This window comes from Stegodyphus dumicola, chromosome 4 (genome assembly GCF_044657685.1).
Source record: "Stegodyphus dumicola isolate Sdum_Otavi_A_Nest chromosome 4, ASM4465768v1".
Classification (NCBI taxonomy): domain Eukaryota; kingdom Metazoa; phylum Arthropoda; class Arachnida; order Araneae; family Eresidae; genus Stegodyphus; species Stegodyphus dumicola.
The window spans coordinates 186,738,177-186,764,279 of record NC_140771.1 but is presented as its reverse complement, the minus strand read 5'-3'; the positions used below and the strand labels follow the sequence as shown (position 1 = coordinate 186,764,279).

The 26,103-nt window shown below is 31.9% G+C and overlaps 1 protein-coding gene across 2 annotated transcripts in view; it reads left to right on the top strand.

Moving 5' to 3' along the window:
• LOC118182691 (uncharacterized) overlaps positions 1-26,103 on the top strand; it is a 92,455-nt gene that overhangs the window by 47,228 nt on the left and 19,124 nt on the right. For both annotated transcript variants that reach the window (XM_085815874.1, XM_085815875.1), the window contains exons 7-13: positions 76-178; positions 6,117-6,203; positions 6,588-6,678; positions 16,084-16,135; positions 17,924-18,033; positions 25,568-25,737; positions 25,833-25,933. In XM_085815874.1, coding sequence (XP_085672000.1) covers positions 76-178; positions 6,117-6,203; positions 6,588-6,678; positions 16,084-16,135; positions 17,924-18,033; positions 25,568-25,737; positions 25,833-25,933 — 714 coding nt within the window. The remainder of the gene's footprint in view (positions 1-75; positions 179-6,116; positions 6,204-6,587; positions 6,679-16,083; positions 16,136-17,923; positions 18,034-25,567; positions 25,738-25,832; positions 25,934-26,103) is intronic.

Genomic DNA, 26,103 nt, shown 5'->3' with positions numbered 1-26,103 from the left:
GCATTTTCATAAGATATTCTATTATTTTCCTGTATTTCATGACTAGGTATATTAATTTAATTTAATGCATTTAAGGTATTACATTGCTGATGGGGTAAGAATATATTCTCAAGAAAGCTGGCGCAGAATTGTTAAGGAAAATGGAAGAATGTTCGTAAAGAAATATATTGATAGATTTGTAAGTAATGTTATTAATTTTATTATATTTATAGAATTTACAAACCAAAAGTTTCCTGTTCTGCTTTTTTTTTTTTTTTTTTTTTTTTTAAGAAAAAATACAAGTTCTGAATGAATTATTGATTTTAATATATTAGATTTGATATATTTATTAGCTTAATTCAATTATTGGTTGATGCAGAAATTTGCCCCATTTTAAAAATTCAGGTTAGCCATTGTACATGATGCTCAGATGAGTGAAATTTTCTGTCAATAAAATATATAGATTAACAGTATATAAAGACAATGTGCTTTGAAGAATAAATTATTCATTTAAAATGGACAAAGAATATATCAGACATTGTCTTTTGTATGAGTTTGATAGAGATAGTACTGCAGCCAACATGCCGAAACATTCATCAAGTGTCTAAGGGGATGCATTTGATGATGCACATGTGGTTGGTTTTTATAAATCATGGATTATGACAGAATTAAAAAATTTTAGACATGTTCCAGAAATTCATCAGTTGTGTCTGGAACTGAGCCATATTGACTGTGCCGTGTGCAACTGTTGAAAAACTTTTAAATGGTAAATTAAACAATTTAAAGATGAATAAACACATATAGATTCGTTGCAAAGCTGGATCAATAGGTTCAACGTCAGCTGTCTGAAAAGCAAGGACAGGTAAACCTGCTATCTGTCCTTTTCTGCATACATGTTCCAGAATAAGCTATTTGTGGAGTATATTATATTAGCTAATGAGAAACAGGTGTTCTGCTGTAATGCTGAACCCCTTTGAAAAAAATCTAGAATATTGAACAATAATCTAGGCATTATAATCTGAATAAATTTTGCATCAGATTTTATTCTGTGAAGCAAATTTACCACCTGACTTTCCTCAAAATAAAGTCTGTCAATTCCTCTTTCATCAAAGGGGTTATCTTTCATCATGGTAAAGCGATGCATTAATCACTCATAACAATGCATTAATCACTCAGAAAAATAGTACTCAACCAGACTTTGCTCCTTTGGATGTCATCTTTTTCAATCACTGCAGAATTCCTTGGCTCTTCAAACCTTGAATAATGTGCATGATATGAAAACAGTATTATAAATTTTTTTAAAATTCTAGTAGAGATTTTTTATCAACAATGTATTAACCCAAAGCAGATTGCAAGAGATTGTGGTGTTTTAACCATAACTGGACTTTTGAGCTATTATTTACTTTCTAACTGTTTATGTAACTGCATTATTTCATATAACTAAAACTGTAACTGTAAAGAAACTTTATGTATGTAATTATAACTGGATCTCTATCTTGGTGAGTAGTGTAGTTCTGCTTATGTTTGCATGCATCCTTGTGACATGCATTTGTTAAATATAAAAGTTGTTATGTTTTGAAGATGACTAGTGATTTAATTAGTTAATTGAATTAGTTCTCTTCCAGTATAACAACTTGTGTAGTGATCTAGTATACTATAGTGGTGTACTTGATATAGCACAAGATCAAACTTAAAGATAGCTTTTAATTGAATACATGTGTACTTTAAATTTCCTTTTATTCATGTATTTTTTGCATCTAAAGAAGGAAATAGACTTTTGTATCAATTCAATAATCAAACTATAAGAAAATAATATACTAATCAGTCTAATGAGGATAGGGAATACTTTTGATGTAATCTTATATTTAATAGTAATAGAATAAATATAAAAAAATTTTAGTTTTCTAAATTCAAAGGAATTCAAAGTCTTTGATAATTTTTCAGTGTGTAATATAGAAAAAATATCTATATTTTGCAAGTATGTTTAATGTATTACAAATGCAGTGTTAAATTAGAAACTTCATACTTAAGTTCTTGAATTATCACAACTATGCATCATTTCATATTTATCAGCTTTTTCTTTACATTCTAAATGCATTTGGTTTTTTAGAATAACAGAAATCTTAATTAATTCCAAAAATTCTAAAGTGAAGAGGAAACAAATTGAAGAAAGAAACAATACATAAAGAGGAAGAAAATTATTCTTCAATGATATGTACAGTTATTATTATGCAAATTAACCAACTGTTTATAATTTTAGCCTTTACTATAAGTTAACCTTTCCATTTCTTCACCATAATGCAAATCATATAGTTTTTAAACTGAGGATTTGAGACTGACAGACAGAGTGTTTCTGCCTTCCACTTGGATGTTGCATTAGTTTCTGCCAGCTCTGATAATTACTAATTATTCATCTTAGCATTATTACCATTAACATTTGAATTTGTTTTGACTATAAAGTTACTGAACCAGCTTGGGTTAAAATTAAATTGTGTAGTCTTTGACTACTAGTCTACATTTTTAGTTTGAATTTGATTATTCCTATTTAACTGCATCACTACAAGCTATAGTTGATTTTGTCAACATAGGAACGTACCTGTATGTTCTAAGTTCTTTTTAAATAAAATAATTTATGTGCCTTTGTAGTTACTTTCAGACATAGCGATAATTTGCTTCATGTCTATAAGAGGTTTTGGACTGTTTAACGCTTACTAGATTAAATAAAACCTCGTTACGTACACTTTAAGAGACTAGCAAATTAGGAGATAAAGCATGCAAAAACTAGTGGGAACATTGGTTTGTCTATTGAAACAGATTTTTAATTGTTAGAAAAGATGTTTAAACAGATTGTTGTAAAACAAAATTGATATAAATTAAGCCAAAATGTCTGGGAAGGCTTCAAATTAAAAAGACGCATAAATATTTTGTCATGTGTTGTTGCTACAAAACATAAATGTTTTGTATCTTTTAATGTGGAATTACTCTAATACCATTTAAGAATCAATGTTATGACATGGATTTAAAACTGACAATTTAAAACTACAAACATTTTAAACTGTGAGATGTTATTGGATTGTGATTTTAATACAGTCAAAATTCATTAATCCGGACTCGTCGGGACTTTGGCGATTCCAGATTATCGATTTTTCAGGATTACAGATCATCAGTTTAAATCTGGTAAGATGGCATGCAGAAATTATAAAATAAAAAATATGAAACCATAATTTATGAAATAAAGAACAATTATGATCTAAAGGGTATCAAAATTTACACACACACACACACACACACAAAAAAAAAAAAAAAAAAAAAAAAAAGAGCTTAATATTTATTTGTTTACTTTATTAAACATTTCTTTCAATGTAAGTTGTTTAAGTTGCTTCGTTTTATGTGATAATACTTTCTCTTTAATTCTATAAACAGACATAATTTCTTGTTCAGTTACAAAGTTCCTCTGTTCAAGTCCAATAATTGCTGTGTTGAGAATACCGACTAATTTGTCAATTGAAATTTTTTCATTTTCAATAACCTCTGTGTCACTTTCTTCACTATCAGAAGCAAGTTATAATGACAAGGAATTTTATTTAAATCATATCAAAGATGGAATACATCGAGATGAAATACTACATTTAGTAAGGAATTATAAGCCAAATAAAATGAAAACATCTGCCCTGAAGATAAGGATAGTGCTGACAGATCAACTTCCAATTCATTGCACCCCCCCCCCCCGCTCCCTCCGCAGAGCAGCGTGAAATTGATAAACAGATTTCGGAATGGTTAGGTCATTTTTTGCAGCAATTCCACTTTTGTTTAATGGACTTCGAAACATACTTTCGGTTTGTAGATCCCTTACATATTAGTAAATATATATCGGAAATTCTATTTGACATAATCGAAAGTTCAAGCTTACTTTTATAAAATTGCTCTAACAGTCTGCAAAAAATAATAAGCCGGATCGAATTCGAAGATTAAGGAACAATGCAATCTGCAACATTAACTGAATTAGATAATTTTAGCTTAGCTTAAACCATCCGTTATACATTAAACGCGCATGCGTAAACGTATTTTGCGCATGCGCACATGCATATTCGCAGCTGTAGTCTTACGTCAACGTGATGCATGCGCAGAAAGTTTGTAGCTTTGAGGTTCGGATTATAGATCATTTCGGATTATGGGTGTCCGAATTAATTACTTTTGACTGTAGTGCTTTTTTACCAAATGTTTTAAAAAATAAATAAAATTTAATAGTGGTCATGTAAATCTATAATGATTAAGAGTATTTAATTACCTAATTTATTTATTTGTAACTAACCACTTACCTTTAAAAGTTATCTTTGCATATTAAAGCAAGTTATTGCCTTTCATTAATCATTACTGTGGTTACAAAATACAGCACAAAAATGTAAAAATTAATGTCAAGCTTATTCTTTGATTCTAGTGAGACTTAAAATAATGCAAAACAACTTATCACCTTTGGTGCAATAATGGCGTATTGGAACATTAAAATATACAATTATTGTATTAACTAGGTTACAATCTCAAGAACTCTACATGAAGCTATAACACTAACTGCATCAGACGAATGGAGCGCAACAACTTTCAAAACTTGCCAACCTCAAAACTACATTAGGCTTTCAGGTTTCTTCTGATCAACAGATCCCTCTCTAGGCAAGAGGCAGCACTGGCAACACCCAATCTTCTGTTACAAATCATGCTGATTATGATTTTATTTCTCATTTTAACCTATGCCATTTGACATAAAATCCACCTGCTATTTACTAAACCTCTATGTTCGGTGTGTGGCAAAATGAGACATAAAAGAAAAAATCAACACAAAGCTGTTAGTAAATAGTAAATAAAATGTCCCTAATCTTCTTTCAAATACATCCAACTATTATAATTGTAAAATATTTAATGCTACCTGATAAATTTTATAAAGGGGATTTTATTCTCAAATTTGTTTTATAGTTATGTATATTAAATTATGTTTAGTAAAAATGCATCCTACTTATGGATTTATTTTATTCTTAGAGTGTTATTACAAAAACAGAGTTCAGACATAAGTTGATTGAATTTAATTTGAATTTTTTCAGCTCCCTTTTGCTGATAGTTCCTTAATTTTTTCATTAATTGTCCTTAAAAGTCCTTAATTTCCATGTGCAGAAATGTGCGAATCCTGTGTTAGGTATTTCAGAAGGTGGATTAAGTACAGTAGAGCTGTTGCTAGGCCTCCATGCTTATTTGGACCTCTTCTTTTGGTTGCAGTTTAAACATTTCATTTATGAGATGCCTGTGGGGAGATTGCTGAATTGCATGGTGCAGATCATCGTTTCTGCGGTCATTGTTTAAAACAATTCTAATAATTTCTTTTTGTGATCTGTCTCGCATTGTACTGCATGCCACTGGTTGCTGCGAAATAATATGCTTATTGTAATTTGTTTGGCCCCTATTCAACATCAAACCCTGCTAAATTATTTTCATGATTTTCACCAACTAAGCATGGCTTCCATTGCCTACTGTTACTATATCACCATATTTAATATAATATATTCTGTATATGTAGATAGTTTTAGGTGTGATGGTTTATATGATGTGGTGATACATAGTACTGGAACACAAATTATTTTTTGTCAATAAAATAAAGTCACAGATTTCCAGATCTTCTTTATTTAAATGCAATAACAGTAATAAAAAAATTCAAATACCTAGATAAGCACACTTGCTTATAATGTCAAGCATCCAATTTACTTCTTTAGTGCATTATAGCTAATTAAAAAAAGGGGGGATAGGAGGCAACAGATTATGTATTCTTTAGGAGAAGGTAGGCAGTAAAAGAAGAAAGTTTCTGATATTGTGATAGACTTAAAACTCATGAAGTTGCTTTATTCTCAATAGAGGAATAGAGAATCTCTTTATTGTTAACAGTTATTAAAAGTTTGTATGCTATTGTTACTGGATAAATGATTTTACTTTCATTTTTACTATTATGCAAGGATCTGCATGGTTATAAGACAGATTAATTTTGTAAAAATGCACTTCAGAAAGATAGAAATAGATGTTTTTTATTTTTATACATAACCATGCAATTTATGATTACTGCAAAACAACTTCTAAATTTAATTTTATTTTTATTTTAGGTTCAGCATTACATTTCTCAGACGAAAGCTGATAATCATGCTGTACGAGAAGCAGCTTGTGCATGCATAGCTGAGTTGGCTTCAAAGGTATGATGTTGATCACTATGCCATATCAATTACTGTAGCTATTTTTAACTGTAGAAATGCTGTACATATAATTTTCAAACCAAATGCAATGAAAGGTTTATATCATATGAGGTTAAAAAAAACTGTTACGAAATTTTTCTAGTTTATAGGTTGAATTCTTTCTAGTTTATCGGTAAAGAATGCTGAGAAAATAAAAATTTCCATATTTATAGTTGAATTGCATTTCTCTTTCCGTATGTTATCAAGGCTTAATATATTATATTATTGCATATTATAAAGTTTATAAATCATTAAAAAGGTAACTTTTTTATTTTATACTACTATTAAATTTTCTGAAAAGTGGTCTTTGTTGGTAAAATGCCTCTTAATGGCTTTTGCTCTTAGGTTGATCAAGCAGCTACAAAGCCATATGTATCTCAGTTGTTACAAACTCTTCTTGATTGCTTTAGCGATGACAGTTGGCCAGTGAGAGATGGTATGTTCACAGTTGATTTTTTTTTTTTTTTTTTTTTAGTTGTAATTTATGAAACAGAACATGCATCGTGTTATATTTGTAAGAAAGTATTAAACACTGTATTAGTAGAGGGCTAAAAATCCACCAACTAAAGTCTGCTAAAACCTAAATTCCAAGTATCCTTTCAGATGTCGGTAGTAAAATGCTGTTGGCTTTGATGATTTTTGATTATATCTTGCTTTTGTAATTGTTGCCAAATAAATATTTTGCCCAAAATCACTAAATCTATAACTGAAAATTAATATTTTAATTAATTGATAGGCATTATTGTAGTCTTACTATAATATGTTTGCTCCAAAGCATGTGCAAACATGCCAAAAAACATTAATTTTATGCCACAGAGAGTGCTAATGTTTTCGACACAACATGTTTTGTATTAGAGAATTTTTCATGCAACATTTTGAAAAATTAACTGAATTGAATTCAACATTTTGCAAGTGCTAAATGATGAAAAATCTGCCATTAAACTCATACAGGAAAAGAAATTTTCCTCATGGAAGACTTTGTTCAAATAACAATTGCTATATGTTTGAGAGGCAATATTATCTATCTTGAATGTCATTAAGATTGTCATTACTATTCCAGATTTCATTTCACATTGGTGACAACTGGTCCCTCTTTATGAAAAAAGTATTCAAATTTTTAACTTATGATGAATATATGATCAGAACATACATGATATATATGATTAGGACATAGAAGTTTTGTCATTACAAAAATGTAAGTTCTAAATAAACTCACAATTTTCCTATGAATAGTGAAGGATTTAGAATAACAAAGCCATCTGATTGTTTTAGAAATGATGAGGAGAAAGATTATACTCCCTTTATCTAGAACATTCTGAAGTTTTAAAACAAACGACTGTAAATAGATGTTCAAAAATGTAAAAAATAATTTTTATATGCTTTTTATCTTTTCTTTTATATAAAATTGTAATACATTTAATATATATTTTGCTAGGAAAAAATAAGAAAGGAATTAGTTGCTTCTATGTGCTTTTTATGAATTTGTTTTTACTTCTTTTTTTTGGGGGGGGGGTGTAAATTTAATGGTTTTCATTTATGACCAGAAATCCTTAAAAACTCTAAATTCTACCCTTCTGAAGTTTCAAGCTATGAAGTTTTTGGTATTTTACTATACAGAATTAATTTTTAACAAATAAAAAAAAAAAGTTTTGTAATCAGAATTACAATTTTTAACATTTATGATGTGTAAGACTCAGTAAATAGAGTAATAATTTCAGTGACATTGAAAACAAGATGCATTGCAAAATCTGCTTAATCAAATAATCACTCTTAATATGTGATCACCATTCAAATATTGTATTCAATTTCGTAAAGTTATATTTATATGTATTGAATAACATAGAGAATCCATCATTTATTGTAATCACTAAATCATTGAACTCGATCAAAATGCTACACAGGATAATATTTTTCAATCTGAATCAAATAAGGGAGGAAGCCATCAAATGCATCAACGACACCAGCAAATTTTAATCAATAGATTTTGAAATGGATACTGAACTGGAAGATAATGGTTGACTTCCTGAGTGACAGTGGCATGGTGCACAGTGTCCATCTGAATAATACTGGAATTGAAACATAGAGAACATTCCAAGGAATTAAATATTAAAGCAACTAAGAATACGCAACATTAATCTCATTACAGTGGTTTTTTGTGCTTATTCTTAGATGATTTAACATTTACTGAAGTTATGTTTCAGTCCTAATCCCACTCCACAGTCAGCATATTATTTATGAGGTTATTGGAGTGTCATTGCTGCAAGATGAGAGTTGGAATCTTTCATTACATGAAAGGTATAGATGTAAATGCAAACGATTTCAGTGAAAATTTTCTTTTAATTAAATTTTTGATTTCAATCAACCATTCAAAATAAAAATAAAAAAATAAATAAATAAATAAATAAACCTTAATTTGATGTAAAATTTGAATAACTCAGTTAATTTTGAGGGCAAACGGACACGTCTCTCTTTATTATGAGCAACAGAAATTTTTGCAAAATTCCCTAAAAATATCTATAGCAAGTTAAGTTTGCTTTTCCCCTAGTTTTAAATTTTACATTGGCACGTTATTGTCTATGTTATGAGGGATGTCTTTAGAGTGTTCGAGGTATGACATTGGTTAAATAGTTTTGAGTAATGTTACGAACTGTTCATAGTTCAAACTTTTCATTTTTCTAATTAAAATGCTGTGAAAGTTCCTATTTATATGCTTCTAATTCCATTTATATTTTGAAGGATATTTTTTTTTCATTCTTTAATGTTACCATTCAGTTAACGTTATTAAAATAGCCATGCACAAACATGATCACATTAAGCAGCATCTGCTGTAGTTAAAAATAATGAAGTAAGTTATATCAAGCCAAACAGTTATCAGGAATCACTGGATGAAAAGAGTGCAAGCCAGGCACAGTACAAAGTCTTTAATCCAGACTCGTTGGGACTTTGGCGATTCCAGATTAGGGGTTTTTCTGGATTATAAATTATCAATTTAAATCTGGTAAGATGGCATGCAGAAATTATAAAATTAAAAATATGAAACCGTAATTTATGAAATAAAGAGCAGTTATGATATAAAAGGTATCAAAATTTACAAAAAAAAAAAAAAAAAAAAAAAAAAAAACCTTAATATTTATTTGTTTACTTTATTAAACACTTTTTTCAATGTAAGTTGTTTAAGTTGCTTCGTTTTATGTGCTAATACTTTCTCTTTAATTCTATAAACAGACATAATTTCTTGTTCAGTTACAAAATTCCGCTGTTCAAGTCCTGCAATTACTGTGCCGAGAATACCGACTAACTTGTCAATTGAAATTTTTTTGTTTTCACTAACCTCTCTGTCACTTTTTTCATGCTTTTATCCATTTTTTGCAGCAATTCCACTTTTTGTTTTATGGACATCGAAACATGCTTTCGCTTTGTAGATCCTTTGGCAGCTCCAGGATCGGAAAATCTTTTAGACATAATTGAAAGTTCAAGCTTACTTTTTATAAAATTGCTCTAACAGTCTGCAAAAAATAATAAGCCGGATCCAATTAGAAGATTAAGGAAGCAATCTGCAAAATTAACTGAAATAGATAATTAGATAATTTTAGCCTAGCTTATACCATCCGTTATACATTAAACGCGCATGCGTAGCGTACGCATGCGCAGAAAGTTTGTAGCTTTGAGGTCCGGATAATAGATCATTCTGGATTATGGACGTCCAGATTAAAGACTTTGTACTGTATTTTGTTTATAATAAATGCATTTACAGATGCTGTTCACACATTTTTTAGATGATTTTGCTTTGCTGTAAAAAAAAAATAAAAAGTAAAAAAAAATCTGCTTGGATTTTTTTTAAGCGTACGCATGCGCAGAAAGTTTGTAGCTTTGAGGTCCGGATTATAGATCATTCTGGATTATGGACGTCCAGATTAAAGACTTTGTACTGTATTTTGTTTATAATAAATGCATTTGCAGATGCTGTTCACACATTTTTTAGATGATTTTGCTTTGCTGTAAAAAAAATAATAATAATAAAAAAATCTGCTTGGATTTTTTTTAACTGCAACTATATTTTTGAAAGTATAAATTATTGTCTGCTATTTGACATCTTTGTTTTCATGCAAAATGTAACTTTTAAAAAAACGATGGAACGCGCTTATAAAGTGTTTAAAACATAAAAAAACGCCAACTTAAAAAATGGAAGACTATGTTTGTGTTTTTTTCAAAGAAAGTTATTCGTATCTATTTATTGAAAAACATTGTGAATGTCTTTTTTTTTTTGTTATATAAAGCTTCAATAGGTAATGTTGTCAACAACAAAGGGAAGAAACATCAAAATTTAACTTCAAGTGGAAACATTGTTCTAAATATATATCCAACAAAAGAATGGAATGTTGCAAATGTTGCAAAACTAGTTAAAAGAAAATCCACCAAGTTAAAGGAAGTTGCAAAATCGTTAAAGTGTTCAGTGTCAACTGTAAACAAAGTGATTAATGCTGATTTAAATCTTAAAAAGACAAAAAAGCATAATGTGCATTGTCTTTCTCCATCACATATTGCCAAATGCAGAACATGCTGCGGAATTCTTTATGAGAAACATTTATCTGGACAAAAGTGGGAAAACGGTTGTCACAATAGATGAATCTTCGATGTACAGGTTGTCCTCCTGTAACAAGGTTTCGCTATAACATGATTCATAAATTGCAAAAACCCTCCTACAGCACAGTTTTCCTATAACACGGTTTTGCTTTAACATGATAAGAAAATTGCCCAAGCAATCAAAGAAATTTAACGAACTCCTCGTAAAGTTTTTCCATATTGTGCAATGTATCCATATAGTCATTTAACACATATGAACTCTTGTTTCGTAAGTTCTGTCACTTGTCTTCCACTACCCGTACGAGCAATAGTCCACCGATGAACAAATGTCCTTAGATGACCCGTATGAACAAATGTTCCCAGATAACAAGGAAGAAACCTGACTATCACAAAAGATGAACAACAAGAGGTCACAATAAGTGCTCGAAAACACATAAGCTGCATGTTTGGCTTCCAAAATTCGAATCCTCGTCTCCATGGCCTGAAAGCGAAAGTGTCTTACGCTGCTGGTCGGCAGTCTGCATTGAGCCACGGTGTGTTAAATAATAACTTTTTCATCTTTAAGACATTAAGTTTCAGTCCCCAAACATGTCCGATAAAGATAAAATACAGTGTTTAAGAGGAAATTAATTTCTTTAGAAGTACTGATACAAATCCTGGACCGTCTTTTAAAAGGAGAAAGGGCATCTCACATTGGAAAAATTTTAATTGGAATGAAGAAACAGTCAGAACAGTTTATTAAGAAAAATGAAAGAGAAATAAGAAGTGCACTTGCTGCAGGATCTTCGACATCCGCAAAACGTGCAGTTTGCCCCCCCCCCCCCGGTGCCAATAATTGAGAAGATGGAAAAGGCATTGAGCATTTAGTTTGATGATAGCTGTCATAAAGGAATTTCATTGTCAAAAAGGAATATTATTAAAAAAAAAAAAAAAAAATTCAAGCACCTCGAGGAACATGGAACTCTCTGTCAACACAGATTTTCTGGTAAGTAAAGGTTGGTTGGAAAATTTAAAAAATCATTTTGCAATTCATAGCATAAGAATTCAAGGAGAATTTACATGGGCTGATTATGAAGTTGCTAGGATGTTTCCTGAAAAAATTTCAAAATATTAATAGAAGAACAAGGATACACAGCAGTTCAAATTTTTGATGCCAACAAAACTGGGCTTTGGTGGAAAAAAATGCCCAGTAAAACCTTTATATCCAAAAAGAAAAAAAAAAAAAAAAAAAAGAAACTGCATCCTGATTTAAGGTGTCTAAAAACTGTCTAATGCCACTTTAGTGCAGTATGACTTTGAACAAAACCCTTGTTAGTTTATAAATCTTTAAATCCTTGTGCACTTAAAGGTGTAAATAAAAACACCTTACCAGTATATTGGAAAGCAAATCCAAGAGCTTGGATAACTGAGAATATAGTATTTAAAGATTGGTTTTTAAATTGTTTTGTGCCAGATGCTAAACGTTATTTAAGGCAGAAAAATTTGAGCTTCAAGGCGTTTAATACTATTAGATAATGCTTCATGTCACTCACAAGATTTGAATCATCCCAATGTCAAAGTACTGTTGCTACCATCTAACACTACTTCGTTACTCCAACCATTGGATCAAAGTATTATTTATACTTTTAAAACATATTACATAAGAAGAGCATTACAGTAGATTTTAGACATAATCAATTCAAAATCAATTAATGTAATGGAAGCTTGGAAGACGTTTTCAGTCAAGAACTGAATCGACATCATATCTTTACGCTGAAAGAACTGAAAGCATTAGCGTTAAATGCATGTTAGAAGAAGATATGATATTGGTGGCATATTAGAAGTTGCTAAATCAATCAAAGGTGAAAATTTTGTGAACATGGCTATTGAGGATGGTCAAGATTCAAGATTGATTAGCGGAAGAAGAGGATTTGGTAGAAATGGCATTCAAAGCTGTAAACTAAATCGCGTCTGAGGACACTACCACTGATGAAGATTGTGAAGTTAATAATTTAACATTAAAAATATTAAAAGAAGGCCTATGCTTAGCTGAAAATCTCAAGTTATTTTTTTTTAGTGCAGACCTTTCTGCTAAAATAAGCCGAAAATTCAAAAGGAAGCTGCAAAAGTGTCCAGCTTTATATCGAAAAATTTAAAATGACCTGGTAAGAACTAGTAAGCACATTACTAAAATTACAGATTTTTTAAAGAGGGAAGAAAATGCTAGAACTTTAAATAAAGAAAGAAATTTTGAAAGTGAAAGCGATCTCATTCCGCCGAAAAAACACTCTGTTGATTATACTACGCAATGACAATGAAGAAATTGATCAAACTAAAGTTGCATTAAATTAAAATATGTAATACTTTTTGTTTTGTCTTGTACATGCATATATATTTTTAATAAAAATTAAGTTGTTTATGCATAATTTTAAAATAAATTATATTATTTTTTTAATAAGTTTTCGGAACGTAGCCTCCTTTTTATACTGGCTCTGGTTCTCATACAACACGGTTTCACACAACATGGCATTTTCTAGGAATCTATCTACCATGTTTTACGAGGTTTACCTGTACTTAAATGACTGCAATAAAAATATATCGATTTATTATCAAAGCGAAGAAAAAAATCTTAGAATGTGGTTCAAGGAATCTAAAGAATGTTTTTCTAAAGGATTTATGATTGTTGTTGGCTTTTTATATAGCAGCGAATTAAAAATGAAGAGAGTGGAGAAAAATGTTAGGATCAACTTCACATATTATCCAAAACATATTTTATACCCAATTTTCAAATATGAAATACCTTCTCTTTACACACAGTGTGATCAATCAGTAGGAACAGCATTAAGACAAAGCAAGCAGTGACATGTCAAAATCTACTGTTAATTTCCTGGAAAAAAATGGAATAAGAAATGCATATCAAGGCCATATCCTTGAGTCATATCCCTACTAAACCTCCTGTCCTATCACCAATGTATTTTTGCCCTTTTGGACTTTTAAAAAGCAGGGTGTCCAAACGTCAACCTACAATCTCCATAGACTTTTGAAAGCTGTTCGAGAGCAATGGGATAAAATACGAGGGTTGGTACTTTAATAGTGGCAACTATTTATTTACAAGGAATACAAAAGTGATTCATGTCACCATGTTTTACAGTCCTTCAATATAGTCGCTAGCATTGTGTACAACTCGTTTCCAACGATGTGGAAGTCGCAGAATACCTGTAGCAGCGCCTGTTTTGTTGATAGTTTGAATGGATCGGTCTACTGCCGCAAGAATCTCAGGAACAGTTTGGAAGCGAGTGCCACGAAGTGGTTCCTTCATCTGGGGAGTATAGTCACAAGGGCTTAGATCTGGGGAGTATGGTGGATGGCAAAGCACTTCCTAGGCCCATCGCTTGAACAAATCAGTCACCGCTTGCGCTGCATGCGGCCGAACATTGTCATGCAAAATGAGAGGAGCGTTCTGCAGGAAGTGTCGCCGTTTTTTTCTCAAAGCTGGTCGGAGATTGTGCTCCAAAAATGAGCAGTAATACTGCGCAGTGACGGTCTGCTGTGGGCGAACGGTATGCGTTAGGATGACACCATCACAGTCGTACACGAGAATCACCATAACTTTCACATTGTTGGGGTTCTGACGAAATTTCGAACGTCGTGGTGACCCGTGATGACACCATTCGTTTGATTGGCGTTTCAGTTCTGACTGGTACGTTCAGGCCCAAGTCTCATCCAGCATAATGATACGGCGTAAAAAACCATCTCCTTCGTGCTCATAGCGCTCCACGTGAATTCGGGCAGCATCGTATCGTAGCCATTTCTGCATTTCCGTCAATTGATGGGGAACCAATCGTGAGGCAATTTTTCTCATGGACAGGCGTTCCTTCAGAATGTGCAGCACAGTCGTATGCACTAATCCTGTTTGTCCGGCCAGCTGACGAATCGTTTGGCGCCGATCACTGTCCATTAGTGTGGCAACAGCTTGCATGTCTGCATCACTGACACTCGGACGACCTGGCCGCAGCATGTCTGCCACGTTTTGGCGTCCTTCATTGAATGCTTTCACCCATCTTGCTACGGTTCTGTAAGGCAATGCAGATTCCCCGCAAGCCTCTTGAAGCCCTTGATGACACTGTCGTGCTGTACGACCTCTGGCACATTCAATTTTTATCCAACATCGTTGTTCTTGTTTTGAAAACATCCTGACAACACTTACTTTAGACCGTGAGCTATTACAAGGATCCGTTCTTCGCGTCACTCCGCCTGCGCGTGACGTAGGCAGGACGAGTCTTTTTGCTGAGAGGTAAGGTAGGTATGTAGTTTGCGTGTGGTACATTCTTTGGTTTTGTTGCGTAGTGTTTTTTCAGCTGTGTTGCCACTATTAAATTTCCAACCCTCGTACTTTTTCTGCTACTACAAAATATACTGGATATTACTGTGTGGATAGACAGCAAAAAATAAAGCTTATCAAACAAAGCATTTAAAACAAAAATTTTAGGTAAAATATTTCTGTAATTACAATGAAAATCGTCTGAAAAATATGTGAACAGCCTCTGTAGGATAATACTTTTTTTTAGAGTAATATTTTAAGCATTGTGACTGAGAAGCATTGTTTCATAATGGTGAAATAAGAAATTAAACTAATTCAAAGTAAGTTTTTTGGCATGTAACATGACCATTTACATAATTTTGGAAGTGGGTTCACCCCCAGAAATTTAGCATTAACAAGCTAGACACCTGGCTCTTGGCAGAAGTTTCACCATTCATTAATGATTTAAAATTGTTTCTCAAGTCGCATAAAAGATGCATTAAATGAGAGGGAATCATCTGTCATTGATAACTGAATTGTAGGTGGAGTAAAGCTGATTTTGCTTGCTGTGGCAGGTATTTATTCGGAGACTCAATATGAAGGAAAAATTACTTGCTTATGCTTACTTTTCAAGAAAGTGTGCAAGCTCATCAATGGATATGTTATGGGTTGAGTTCTGCTATCACTATTTACTTAGTATTAATTTTTTGCTGCAGAATGGAACTGGATGATTTGTTAACTAATAAAAAGTGGGTCTTGTGCAGCAATCCCCGAAAACTGTCTCATTAGTTATCATCCATTGACATTATAGCATAGACCTTAATCCTTAATGTCTGTCAGCAAAAAAATTGTTTTGTGTATGATCAAATGCAGCTAGAATTATTTTATAGACATAGAAATATGTCATAGAAATTTTACTCTTTAAGCTTTTAATATGCAGAATTTTTCAATGGTATTATTATTTTTTTCTTCTTTCAGCTGCTTGTCTGGCATGTGGAAATTTTGTTCTTTGCTTTGCTGCTGAGTCTAAGTAAGTGAGTTAATGTTTTCATTACTGGACATCAAATATCAGGTTTTAAGGAAAGTTTCCCACCATCGCAAATATCGTCTCTGCAAACAGTTCTCGTTAACTTGTTTAATCATATTTTTTCAAATGATTTTTGGTATTTGAAAGAAAGAGACTTGCTTTAGAACACTGTGTTGTGAAATTTGTAAAAAAAAAATATCATATCATTAAGTACAAGCTGGCTAAAGTGGAACTGTTACGCTACCATATTAGAACCATCATTTACTTCCAGTTCTGTTGCAAAAAGTCACTTACAGAATGTCACCAAATCATGTGTACAGCTTTAGGTACAAATGTTATATCATATGATACTGTGAAGGTTTGGTACCGAAAGTTCAAAAACAAGGACTATGACATTCAAGAGTGCTGTGGCGCTAGTGGCCAGAGAGAGTGCTGTGGCCGGCCTAGTGATGTTAATGTGGCCTGCCTGTGAGAACTTGTGGAAGAAGATCAGTATGCAAACACTAAAGAGCTTGCTAAGGAATTAGATGTTAGTGCTATGTTCATTAGTTAACCCTATGCATTGCATAAACATAACATACAAATTAAAATGCTGGGTGCCACATGAGCTGACTCAAGCAGATAAGGACAAATGTGTTCATGCCTGTGCTAGTCTGCTCCAATATCAGCACAAGGACAAAATTCTGGACTGGATCGACACTTGTGATGAAAACTGGATTTACTTCAGGTGGAAAAGGGTGTTGGTCTGCACCCGGTGAGTCGTTGGCAGCTTCGCAAAGCACAATTTGACTAACAAAAAGATTATGCTTTGTATCTGGTGAGATTTCCATGGTATTATCCTTTAAGAGTATCTGGAAAAAGATAAAACCCTCGACAGTAAGATGTACAGTGAGATGCTAGTCTGTGTTGCTGAATGTTGAACTTAATTCTGGCACAAAAAAGTAATGTTCCATCAAGATAATGCTAGACCACATGTGTCTGCATTCATCAGCTAGACTATGTATGGCCTCGAATGCAATCTTTCGTCACACTTACCACATAGCTCTAACGTTTCTCCTTCGAACTTCTACTTTCTTTCTCATCTGCAGCTATATCTTGCTGGTGCTATCTTCCATTCTGTGGGGGACATTCAAAATGAGGTTGCTCTATTTTGGGGCTCTCGGCCACCAAGTTTCTTTGCCAAACGCTTTGAAAACTACCAAAACGTTGGCAGCAAATCATAGATTTGGGTGGTGATTACTACCCACACTACTAAAAGTACTGCTTTTATGTTTTCCCCCTAACTTTATTAAGAAAAACGTTTTTTTTTTTTTTTTGGTGGCAAACTTTCGTTACAACCAGATACATTTTTTCACATAGTATAGAATTTCATAAGTACAAATGTAGTTTGTTTATAAAAACAAAATGTGAACTTGTAAAATTATATGAGCTTTTCAATAATTGAGTTTTCAAAAGAAAATGTAAAATACTTACTATTAAATTTAAAAGAAATATTTATTATAAGCATATGTCATTTTAAAATTATTAATAATGTTCTGAGTAACAAGTAATAGTTCAGAATTGTATAATTCCAAAAGTCAAAAAAGTAGTTTTTCCTATGTTAATCCTTTTGCTCTGATTCTGTTGTTACTTATAACAGTGTTGCATGCACATATATAAAATTTCATTTGATTCTGATAAATCATTCTTCGTGTGCAAATTTTTAAGCCAGTGATCATATATATTTAAAATATAATATTTTGGTCATCATATCAATATTATTTGCTAATTAATTATTCACTTTAATTTTAGGGGTGTTTTGGACAAATTGTATCCTTTGTTTTTTACAAATCTTAAAGATGGAATACCATCTGTTCGTCAGGGAGCCTCAGGAGCTCTAGCAAATGTTGTTAAAGCATATGGTAAGTTGTTGTGCTTTAAATACTTATATTATTTTTTGTTTCTCAAAATTGTATATTCAACATAATTTTGTCTTATTAAATTAAAAGTTAGACATAACAATTTAAGGATAAACTTTGTGTTTTTATCATTGTAATCTTTCAATGATTTCTAAAAGAATATGAAAAACAGAAGGAAATACTTTGAAATTAAACTTAATACCTACAAATGCTAACTGTTTAAGCTAAGCCTTATAATTTAATTGTCTTCGAGGATTGGATGCTTACTTGGGTTAAAGGCTCGAAACTCTTCTGACTAAATATTAAGATTAGTCTACGTTAGCTGAAGTTAATAGTAGAGTCATATGTTCATAATATAAAGTCACAAAAAGCACTGATAAAATTTAACTTCATTAATTGTAAACTTGTTATTAAAATTAATATTAAATTGTGTATTTTTATTTGTACAAAAAGTTGATTACAATACTAGTTTACAATATTTTTAAATAAGTAGTAATAATAAAAATTACATGTTAGAGATCAATTTAAACATCACAAAAGTAAAGTATCCTTCAGTTAAATATTCTTTGTTTTTTTACAACTGCTCAGATTGATTGCATTTCTTTTGTGTGAGTATTTTATCAAAGTTTGATGTCACATGTAAAGTAGCTGGAATTTTTTTTCGCTTATGTTAAATATTTTCTCAATTTTTAAACTCAGTTTTATGGTTTTTATTTTTGTTCATTGTGTTGAGACAAACATTATTGCAATAAATACTGTAAGTAAAACTATTGTAAAAGGTTTTGTATTGTAACAAGTTTCATTCCATACAAACAACCTGAATGCTACATAAAATACTGTCTCATTCATGCACAATATCAATTTAACCACGGGGAAGAAATTGTTATTTAGAATTGCTTTAGATTGATATTGGTGCTACCAAAACATATAAAAGCTTTCATACTGAAAAAGATAGTAATGTGAGCACTTGCATACAACTCGCTTTTCAAGAGACCTGCTTGCTTCTTCCCCGTGATTTGTTTGAAATATGGTTCTAGGAGTTGACAACAAAAAGAAGTTGGAGTTCTGACTATTAAAAGGTTGCATTGGTTTGGTATCTGAAAATGAAATGTATATTATCAGTTTCTAGTATAAATAATTAATATGTAATTAATCAAAATAATACATATTCTAAGTCATGCTTTTGAGATATGAATACTCGGTATCTTACTATCTTTGTAAAGCAAGGCGGCTTACAGATCCATTTTTTTTTAACATTTCAGTTTTTTATTTCTTGCTTTCTAGTTGGCAAACTGTTGAAGAAGCAAGATTGTGATACTAATTGCATGAATCTAAAAGTGCTCATTCTTAGAGAATATTTAGATTAATAGTTGGGGGAAAATCACTTTCATTCTTATTTATCCAAGCTGTTGATTTGCATTTATTTTGCAGGGCATGTTTTAGGTAGCCTTGTTGTGAGGTATGTAATTGTATTGTAAGGTATATAAACGTACTGGAAAGTTGTGATAAGTACTAAATGATTATAAAATTCTCCAGTGCTGCACTTAACTTGGGAATATTTAAACGTTTGGCTGATTGGAAGGAATAAGCATACTAGATATTAAAAGTTTTAATCAAATGTTTGTTTAAGTATCTGTGTTGAAGAAAATTTGTTATCTCTGTTCTGCCACTGTTAGAATTCAACCTTAGTTGTTATCTTTCTTTCATAGTTTGTAACTGTAAGAGTGGCAACCATCTGATCTTTGTTGTAGTTTGTTGTAGTTGTATGGATTTTGAAAATAAATATGATGCTGTGGAATATTAGATGTAAAGTTATTTTATTTAAAGTTTATTAGGAGAAAGGAGAACAGTTAGTTCTTGCAAATCGCGATCAAATTTGGTGACGACGGAAGTGATCGGTAAAACAAATCAAGGTAATTTTATTGATTTTATCGAATTTAATTTTATTTGACTTTATATTGAATTTATTTTTATTGAAATTGAATCGTTAATTGAGAAATGAAAACCTGTCAGAGCGTCTTTTATGAAAAAATTAATACAATTGTGCAGGAATTGGAAAAGGAAATTCCTGATGAAAAATCTGTGAAAACAAAACTTGTTACTTTAGAACATTTATCTGTTGAACTTAATGCATTTGATACTCAAATATTAAATTCAGAATTTTCTTCAAATGATTAGTTTGAAAATGAATGGGCGAAAGTTGAAAAATACAAATTAAAATTAGATTTAATACGAGTAGAAATGGAATTATTCTTCAATCGCCAAACTTCACAATCCATTGGCAATGTGCCACCGAATTCGAACAAATGGAAACTGAAATTACCTAAAATAGAGTTAAAGCAATTTGGTGGCGAAATTAAAGATTAGTTACCGTTTTGGGGATTAATTTCAGCAAATACATGACGGTAAAGGAATTCAAAACGAGTATTAGCTGCATTATCTCGTTCAAGTGACTGTACCTGGTACAAGACCATGTGATATTGTAAATAGCTTCCCTGTAACTGCCTAAAATTATGGAAAAGTTATAGAAAGTTTAAAAAGTAGGTTCAGCAGGGAAGAATTGTTAGTAGAATTCTATATTCGGAAATTATTAGGTTTGATTATTAAAAATGTCACTTATCAAAAGGGAAAATGCAGTATATCAGAATTGTATGACAAGTTAGAGTCATATTTACGTTCGTTGGAGTCAATAGGAATGACAAGTGACAAATACGTTGCATTCTGCTCATTGAATCTTGCTTTCCCGAGGAAATTTTACGAGTTCGGCTTAGAAATCATGCATCAGTAATTACAGCAGAAAATTCTCATTCTAAGAAATTGAAACAATTATTAATTATTATTGTTTTAAAAGAATGAAGTGGAAGGAGAGCAAAGAATTTCTTTGGCAAAAGCTGGATTTAAATTAATTGATTTGGGTGCAAAGAAAGAAAGTCGAGGAGATAAAAGGTACCAGGGTGAACATTTCGTGCCTACAGCGAATGATTTAATCTCAGGCTGTAATAAAGCAACCAATTATAGTGAAAAGAATTCTTGCATGTTTTGTGAAAAAAATCATGAAAGTGGAGATTGCTTTGTTGCTCAGAAGTTGCCTCGGAGTCAAAAGAATGATGAAATTAAGAAAAAGAAGGGTTGCTTCTTCTGCCTCAAAATTGGACACAGGGCCAAGCAATGCAAGACAAATGTACAATGTTTGATATGCTCAAAAAGACATTGGGGTGTTGTGTCCGGATTTGCCCACCAATCAAAAGAGCAATGATGTTGAAAAGAATAAAGAAGAGAAAACACAAAACGTATCACTTGGAAACAGCAATTTCGTAGATGAAGTGTTTCTTCAAACACTATTAATTAATATGGATGCAAACAAAAAGAAGACAGTAAGGGCACTTATCGACACAGGATCGCAACGTTCATACATATTAAAGAAAACTGCTGTAGACATAGGGTGCCATGCAATTGATCTGAATCTTTAATTCATGCATTTTTTGGAGGGGTAACAAAAAAGAGAGAAATTCACTAATGTTAGAAGCCTAAGAGGTGATTTTTCTAGACGACTGATTTTATTGGAACAGTTGAAGATTTGTGGACCAGTAATCAGTTTACAGCCTGGACCATGGATAGAAGAATTAAGGCAGAAAAATGTCCATGCATCTGATGTAGGAAAAAAGGATTTGAAAATAGAAGTTCTTATTGGAGCTGACGTCGCAGGTGCTTTGTTAACTGGAAGAATTCAGAAATTAGAAAATGGGCTGACTGCCATGGAATCACTATTTGGATGGACAATCATGGGAAAGATAAAAGTTTTCAGAAAGTTTCAGAAAGAAACTCCTTGTTCATGTCATCAACAATAACATCGATTCTGACTCGCAGCAATTGACATAGAAAACTTGTGGAAGCTAAAAGCACTGGGAATTACAGATGCTAAAGAAAATAAAACTGATTCAGAGTTAGAAGAAGCAGTGTGGGATCACTTTCACAAGACTCTGAAGAGGGTGGATGATCACTGTGAAGTCAGTTTACCTTGAATCAACAATAAAGAAGCTTTACGAAGTAACAGAGAAGTTGCTGAAAAACGATTGATTTCCACGACAAAGAGTGGCTCCTATCTGGAGTAACAGAAGAAGAGGAACGAGTTAACAATCATTATCTTTCCCCACAGACCGGTCTTCAAAGATAACTCTATAACAGCAGTAAGGCCTGTATTTGACACTTCATGCACGCAAAAAGGATTTCCTGTCACTTAACGACTTTAGCAAAAGGTCAAAATTTAATTGAATTAATACCTAGATTGCTTCTTGAATTTAGGCAAGGAAAAATAGAGATTATCTCATATATTAAAAGAGCTTTTCTTCAAATATCTGTTCAAAGATCTTATCATGATTTCTTAAAATTTCTATGGTGTAAAAACTCGGAACAAAAGGAAATAAGAAAATTTTGCCATTGCAGAGTAGTCTTCGGACTAAAATGCAGTTCGTTTCTTTTAGGAGCAGTGATTAATTCCAATTTAGACAAATGTGGACCTTCTTTGAAGGAAGTGGATACAAAATTGAAAAATTCCTTCTATGTAAACAACTGTGTCACTTAAGTGAATTCGAATGAAGAAGCAGAATACTGTATTGCAAAATCAACTCAGTTAATGGCAAGTGCTAACTTTGACTTAAGATGGTGGGAATAAATAGAACTGAGAAATGAAAAATCTACAATAGGCGAACCATTGAAACTACTTGGTGTTCTGTGGGATAAATATGAAGATTTTTTGTTTTGTGACATCCCTAGTTAGGAAACTAAATTGAGCTGGGATGCAGAGCTAGCTACCTGAAGATATCAAAAGAAAATTCTTGAAGAGGGTCATATCCTTTGTTATCATCTATGAAAATTCCCAGACTAGCTCCACTGACAGAAGGACAATCTTTTAGTTTGCATACGTTTGCCGATGCTTCACAGGGATCTTATGCAAGTGCAGTATATTTGAGAAATCAAAATAAAGAAGAAGTTAAAGTGATGATACTGCAAGCCAAAGCGTGAGTAGCTCCCTTGAAAAAATAACTATATCACGACTTGAATTGCTTGCTTGTCTTATTGGAGTGCGATTAGCCTCATTTGTCAAGAAGAAATCAAAATTCCAAAGGAATATTACTGGACCGATTCTTCAACAGCACTATTCTGGATAAAGAACATAGAAGTTTGGAGCACTTTTATGAATAACAGCGTTTCAGAAATTAGAATCCTATCGAACCGTGAAAATTGGCATCTTGTACCAGGTGGGGAAAACTCAGCCGATATGCCATCAAGAGGATGTTCTGTGAAGAAACTTATTAAATCAAGATGGTAGGAGGGCCCACCTTGATTGGCACTGCCGGAATAAAAATGGCCTCATTCTATCCCAATTGATAATAAAGAAGAGGTTAATACTGAAAAACGTAAAGCAGTTATAGTTTCGTTAAGCAATGTTAGCAATATGTCTTCACAATTCTTTGGCTATTTTTCAAAGTGTAAGAAAATACTTAGAATGATTGGGTGGATACTCATATTCATAGAAAATACCCGGAAGAAGAAAGAAGTAAGAGAAGCAGGAAAAAGTTTATTGCTTTTATTGAGCTGAGAAATCTAGCGTGAAGATTATTCAACATGATTCTTTTTCATCTGATGATATTAAGAAGCTAAAGTCACTAAGTGTGTTCAAAGATGATGAAGGCATTTTATGTGTCAAGTATAGGTTGACTGAAAGGAAAGACCATGAAAATTTTATTTATCCGATGTTACTTCCAAAGAATCATAAGACCGTGGAAAAACTGATAATTGATAAACATCTGTCTATGTCTCATGCAGGAATTTACATACTGATGTCAACACTTAGAGAGACGTTTTGGATCCTGAAAAGCAGAGGATTCGAAAAGCTTTATATGCATGTATCAGGTGCAGGAGACATGGAAGTAAATGACTACAGACTGTACCTACTACTCTACCAGAAAACAGAGTTAGAGATGCTCGTGTTTTCGAGATTGTCGGCGTTGATTTAGCTGTCCCATTAATTTTGAAGGATAAAAGAAAAGCTTGGATTTTACTTTTCATGTGTGCTGTTTTCAGGGCAGTTCATTTGGAACTGATTTTGTCCCTTTCAACTGAAGGATTTTTACTTAGTCTTAGAATATTTATTGCCCGTAGAGTTAGGCCATCAATAATTGATTTATAGTGACAAGGAAAGCAATTTTGTTGGATCCAATCTCTTGAGATTGATTAATTGGAATACCATCAAGATGGAAGCTGCCATAAAAAGATCGACTGGAAGTTCAGTCTAATCACAGCACCATGGTTGGGTGGCTTTTGGGAACGACTTGTTCAAATGATTAAGAAGCTTTTGCGTCGAGTTCTAGGCCAGTCGTGTTTGAATTATGAAGAATTGCTGAGTGTGCTGTGCGACTGTGAAGCAACTGTGAATGCCAGACCACTCACTTATGTGTCAGAAATTTTAAATAAAAACTATCATTTTTTGTAGGTATGCTTATAAATACATCTACTTATAAATAATGGTAAAAAATTTATAAAGTATAATTCAAAATTTTTTCGAAAAATTTATAAAAATTATTTAAAAATTCAAATTTAAAAAATAAATCAGAAAAAATGGGCAAATTATTTTTGGAATGAACCTAAATTTCAAAATAAGACTCAAATTAGTTTAATAAAAAAAGAGATATTAATAACTATATATCCTATTCAATTAACACTGAGGAGCTAAAACTTTGAGAGCTAATTTTTTGAAAACTACTTGTGTGATTTTTACAGAACTTGGCAGTTTGGCATAATTTGAGTTGTAGAATCGAAATATGGAAAAAAATCGGCATGCCATTTCAGAAAAAGTCTGATTTTGTGTAAAAATACGTATATTAGAATAATGCTATATATAAATCTAATACATATCCTAAGTTGTGCTTTCGAGACATGAAAAATGAAAGTTGAATTTTATCACTTTTCCCAGTAGAATGGAAGATATAGAAATGTCCCATTTTTTACCCCCCTGCAGTGTACATGCTTTGAACGACTAATACAGTACAATAAAGCGTAATAAAAACAATATATTGGTTGTTCTAAGTAGTATAAGACATATTTCAATTAAACAAAAATTTAAATATACATATCTTTTCACTATCTTAAAATGTAGTGGTTGAAATTGGATAAATATAACTTTGTGACTGAATATGTTTATGATTCAAAAAGAGTAATTAAAGTATAATGAAAAAATACTTGTCAACAATTTTGATATTGAATATTCTTAATTGTAGTTTATTACATAATTTAAATTTGAGTGTTTCATACATTTTTTAATGTTTTATAATGGTAAGACATAAAAAGTTCTATCATATGTATTTAAATTATTAAAATAGGTTTTAAAAATTTACTAATTCTAGAATGTGAAAACTGTAAGTCTGTTTAATTTGGTCAGTTTTAAAATAGTTTGTGACTATTAATACATCAAAAAAGTCTTTTCATAACTATTAGATTTTTTTACTAATAAATGCATTTTTATTTTATTAAATTTTAGGTATGGATGCATTTTTGACAATAAAACCTCAAATTATTCATGGGTTGAAGAATGTTCAAAATCAGCCTTCAGAATCTGAAAAATACGGTCAGTTAGATAAAGGGCCAGCAACATTTGGTGTTGTTAAACGCTTAAGAGATAATGATATGGAACTTCATACAAATCAACAAGTAAATGAAATTTTTGCCTTTGCATAATTATTTCTTTTTATTATGAAGGTAATTGATAATTAATATTCTGTTAAAATAATTGAATACTTTTATAGATGTATTCATGTGGCTCCCTTGCTCCAAAAATGGGTCGTGGAGGTGGATGCAGTGATCACAAATTTCGAAAACCATCAGAACCATGGGAACTTGCTGATGGGTAACTGAAAACTATATAGCGTTGAATTCTGATCTCTTTTGCAAACATTAAAAAGTGCCATGCCTGTATCATCTTAGACATAATTTATGACTATTTAACTTTAAAATGTCACTTTGTGTTTCAGAAAGTGCAATCCCCCCTTTCCTTCCTCAATTTCCATGCTCATTAGA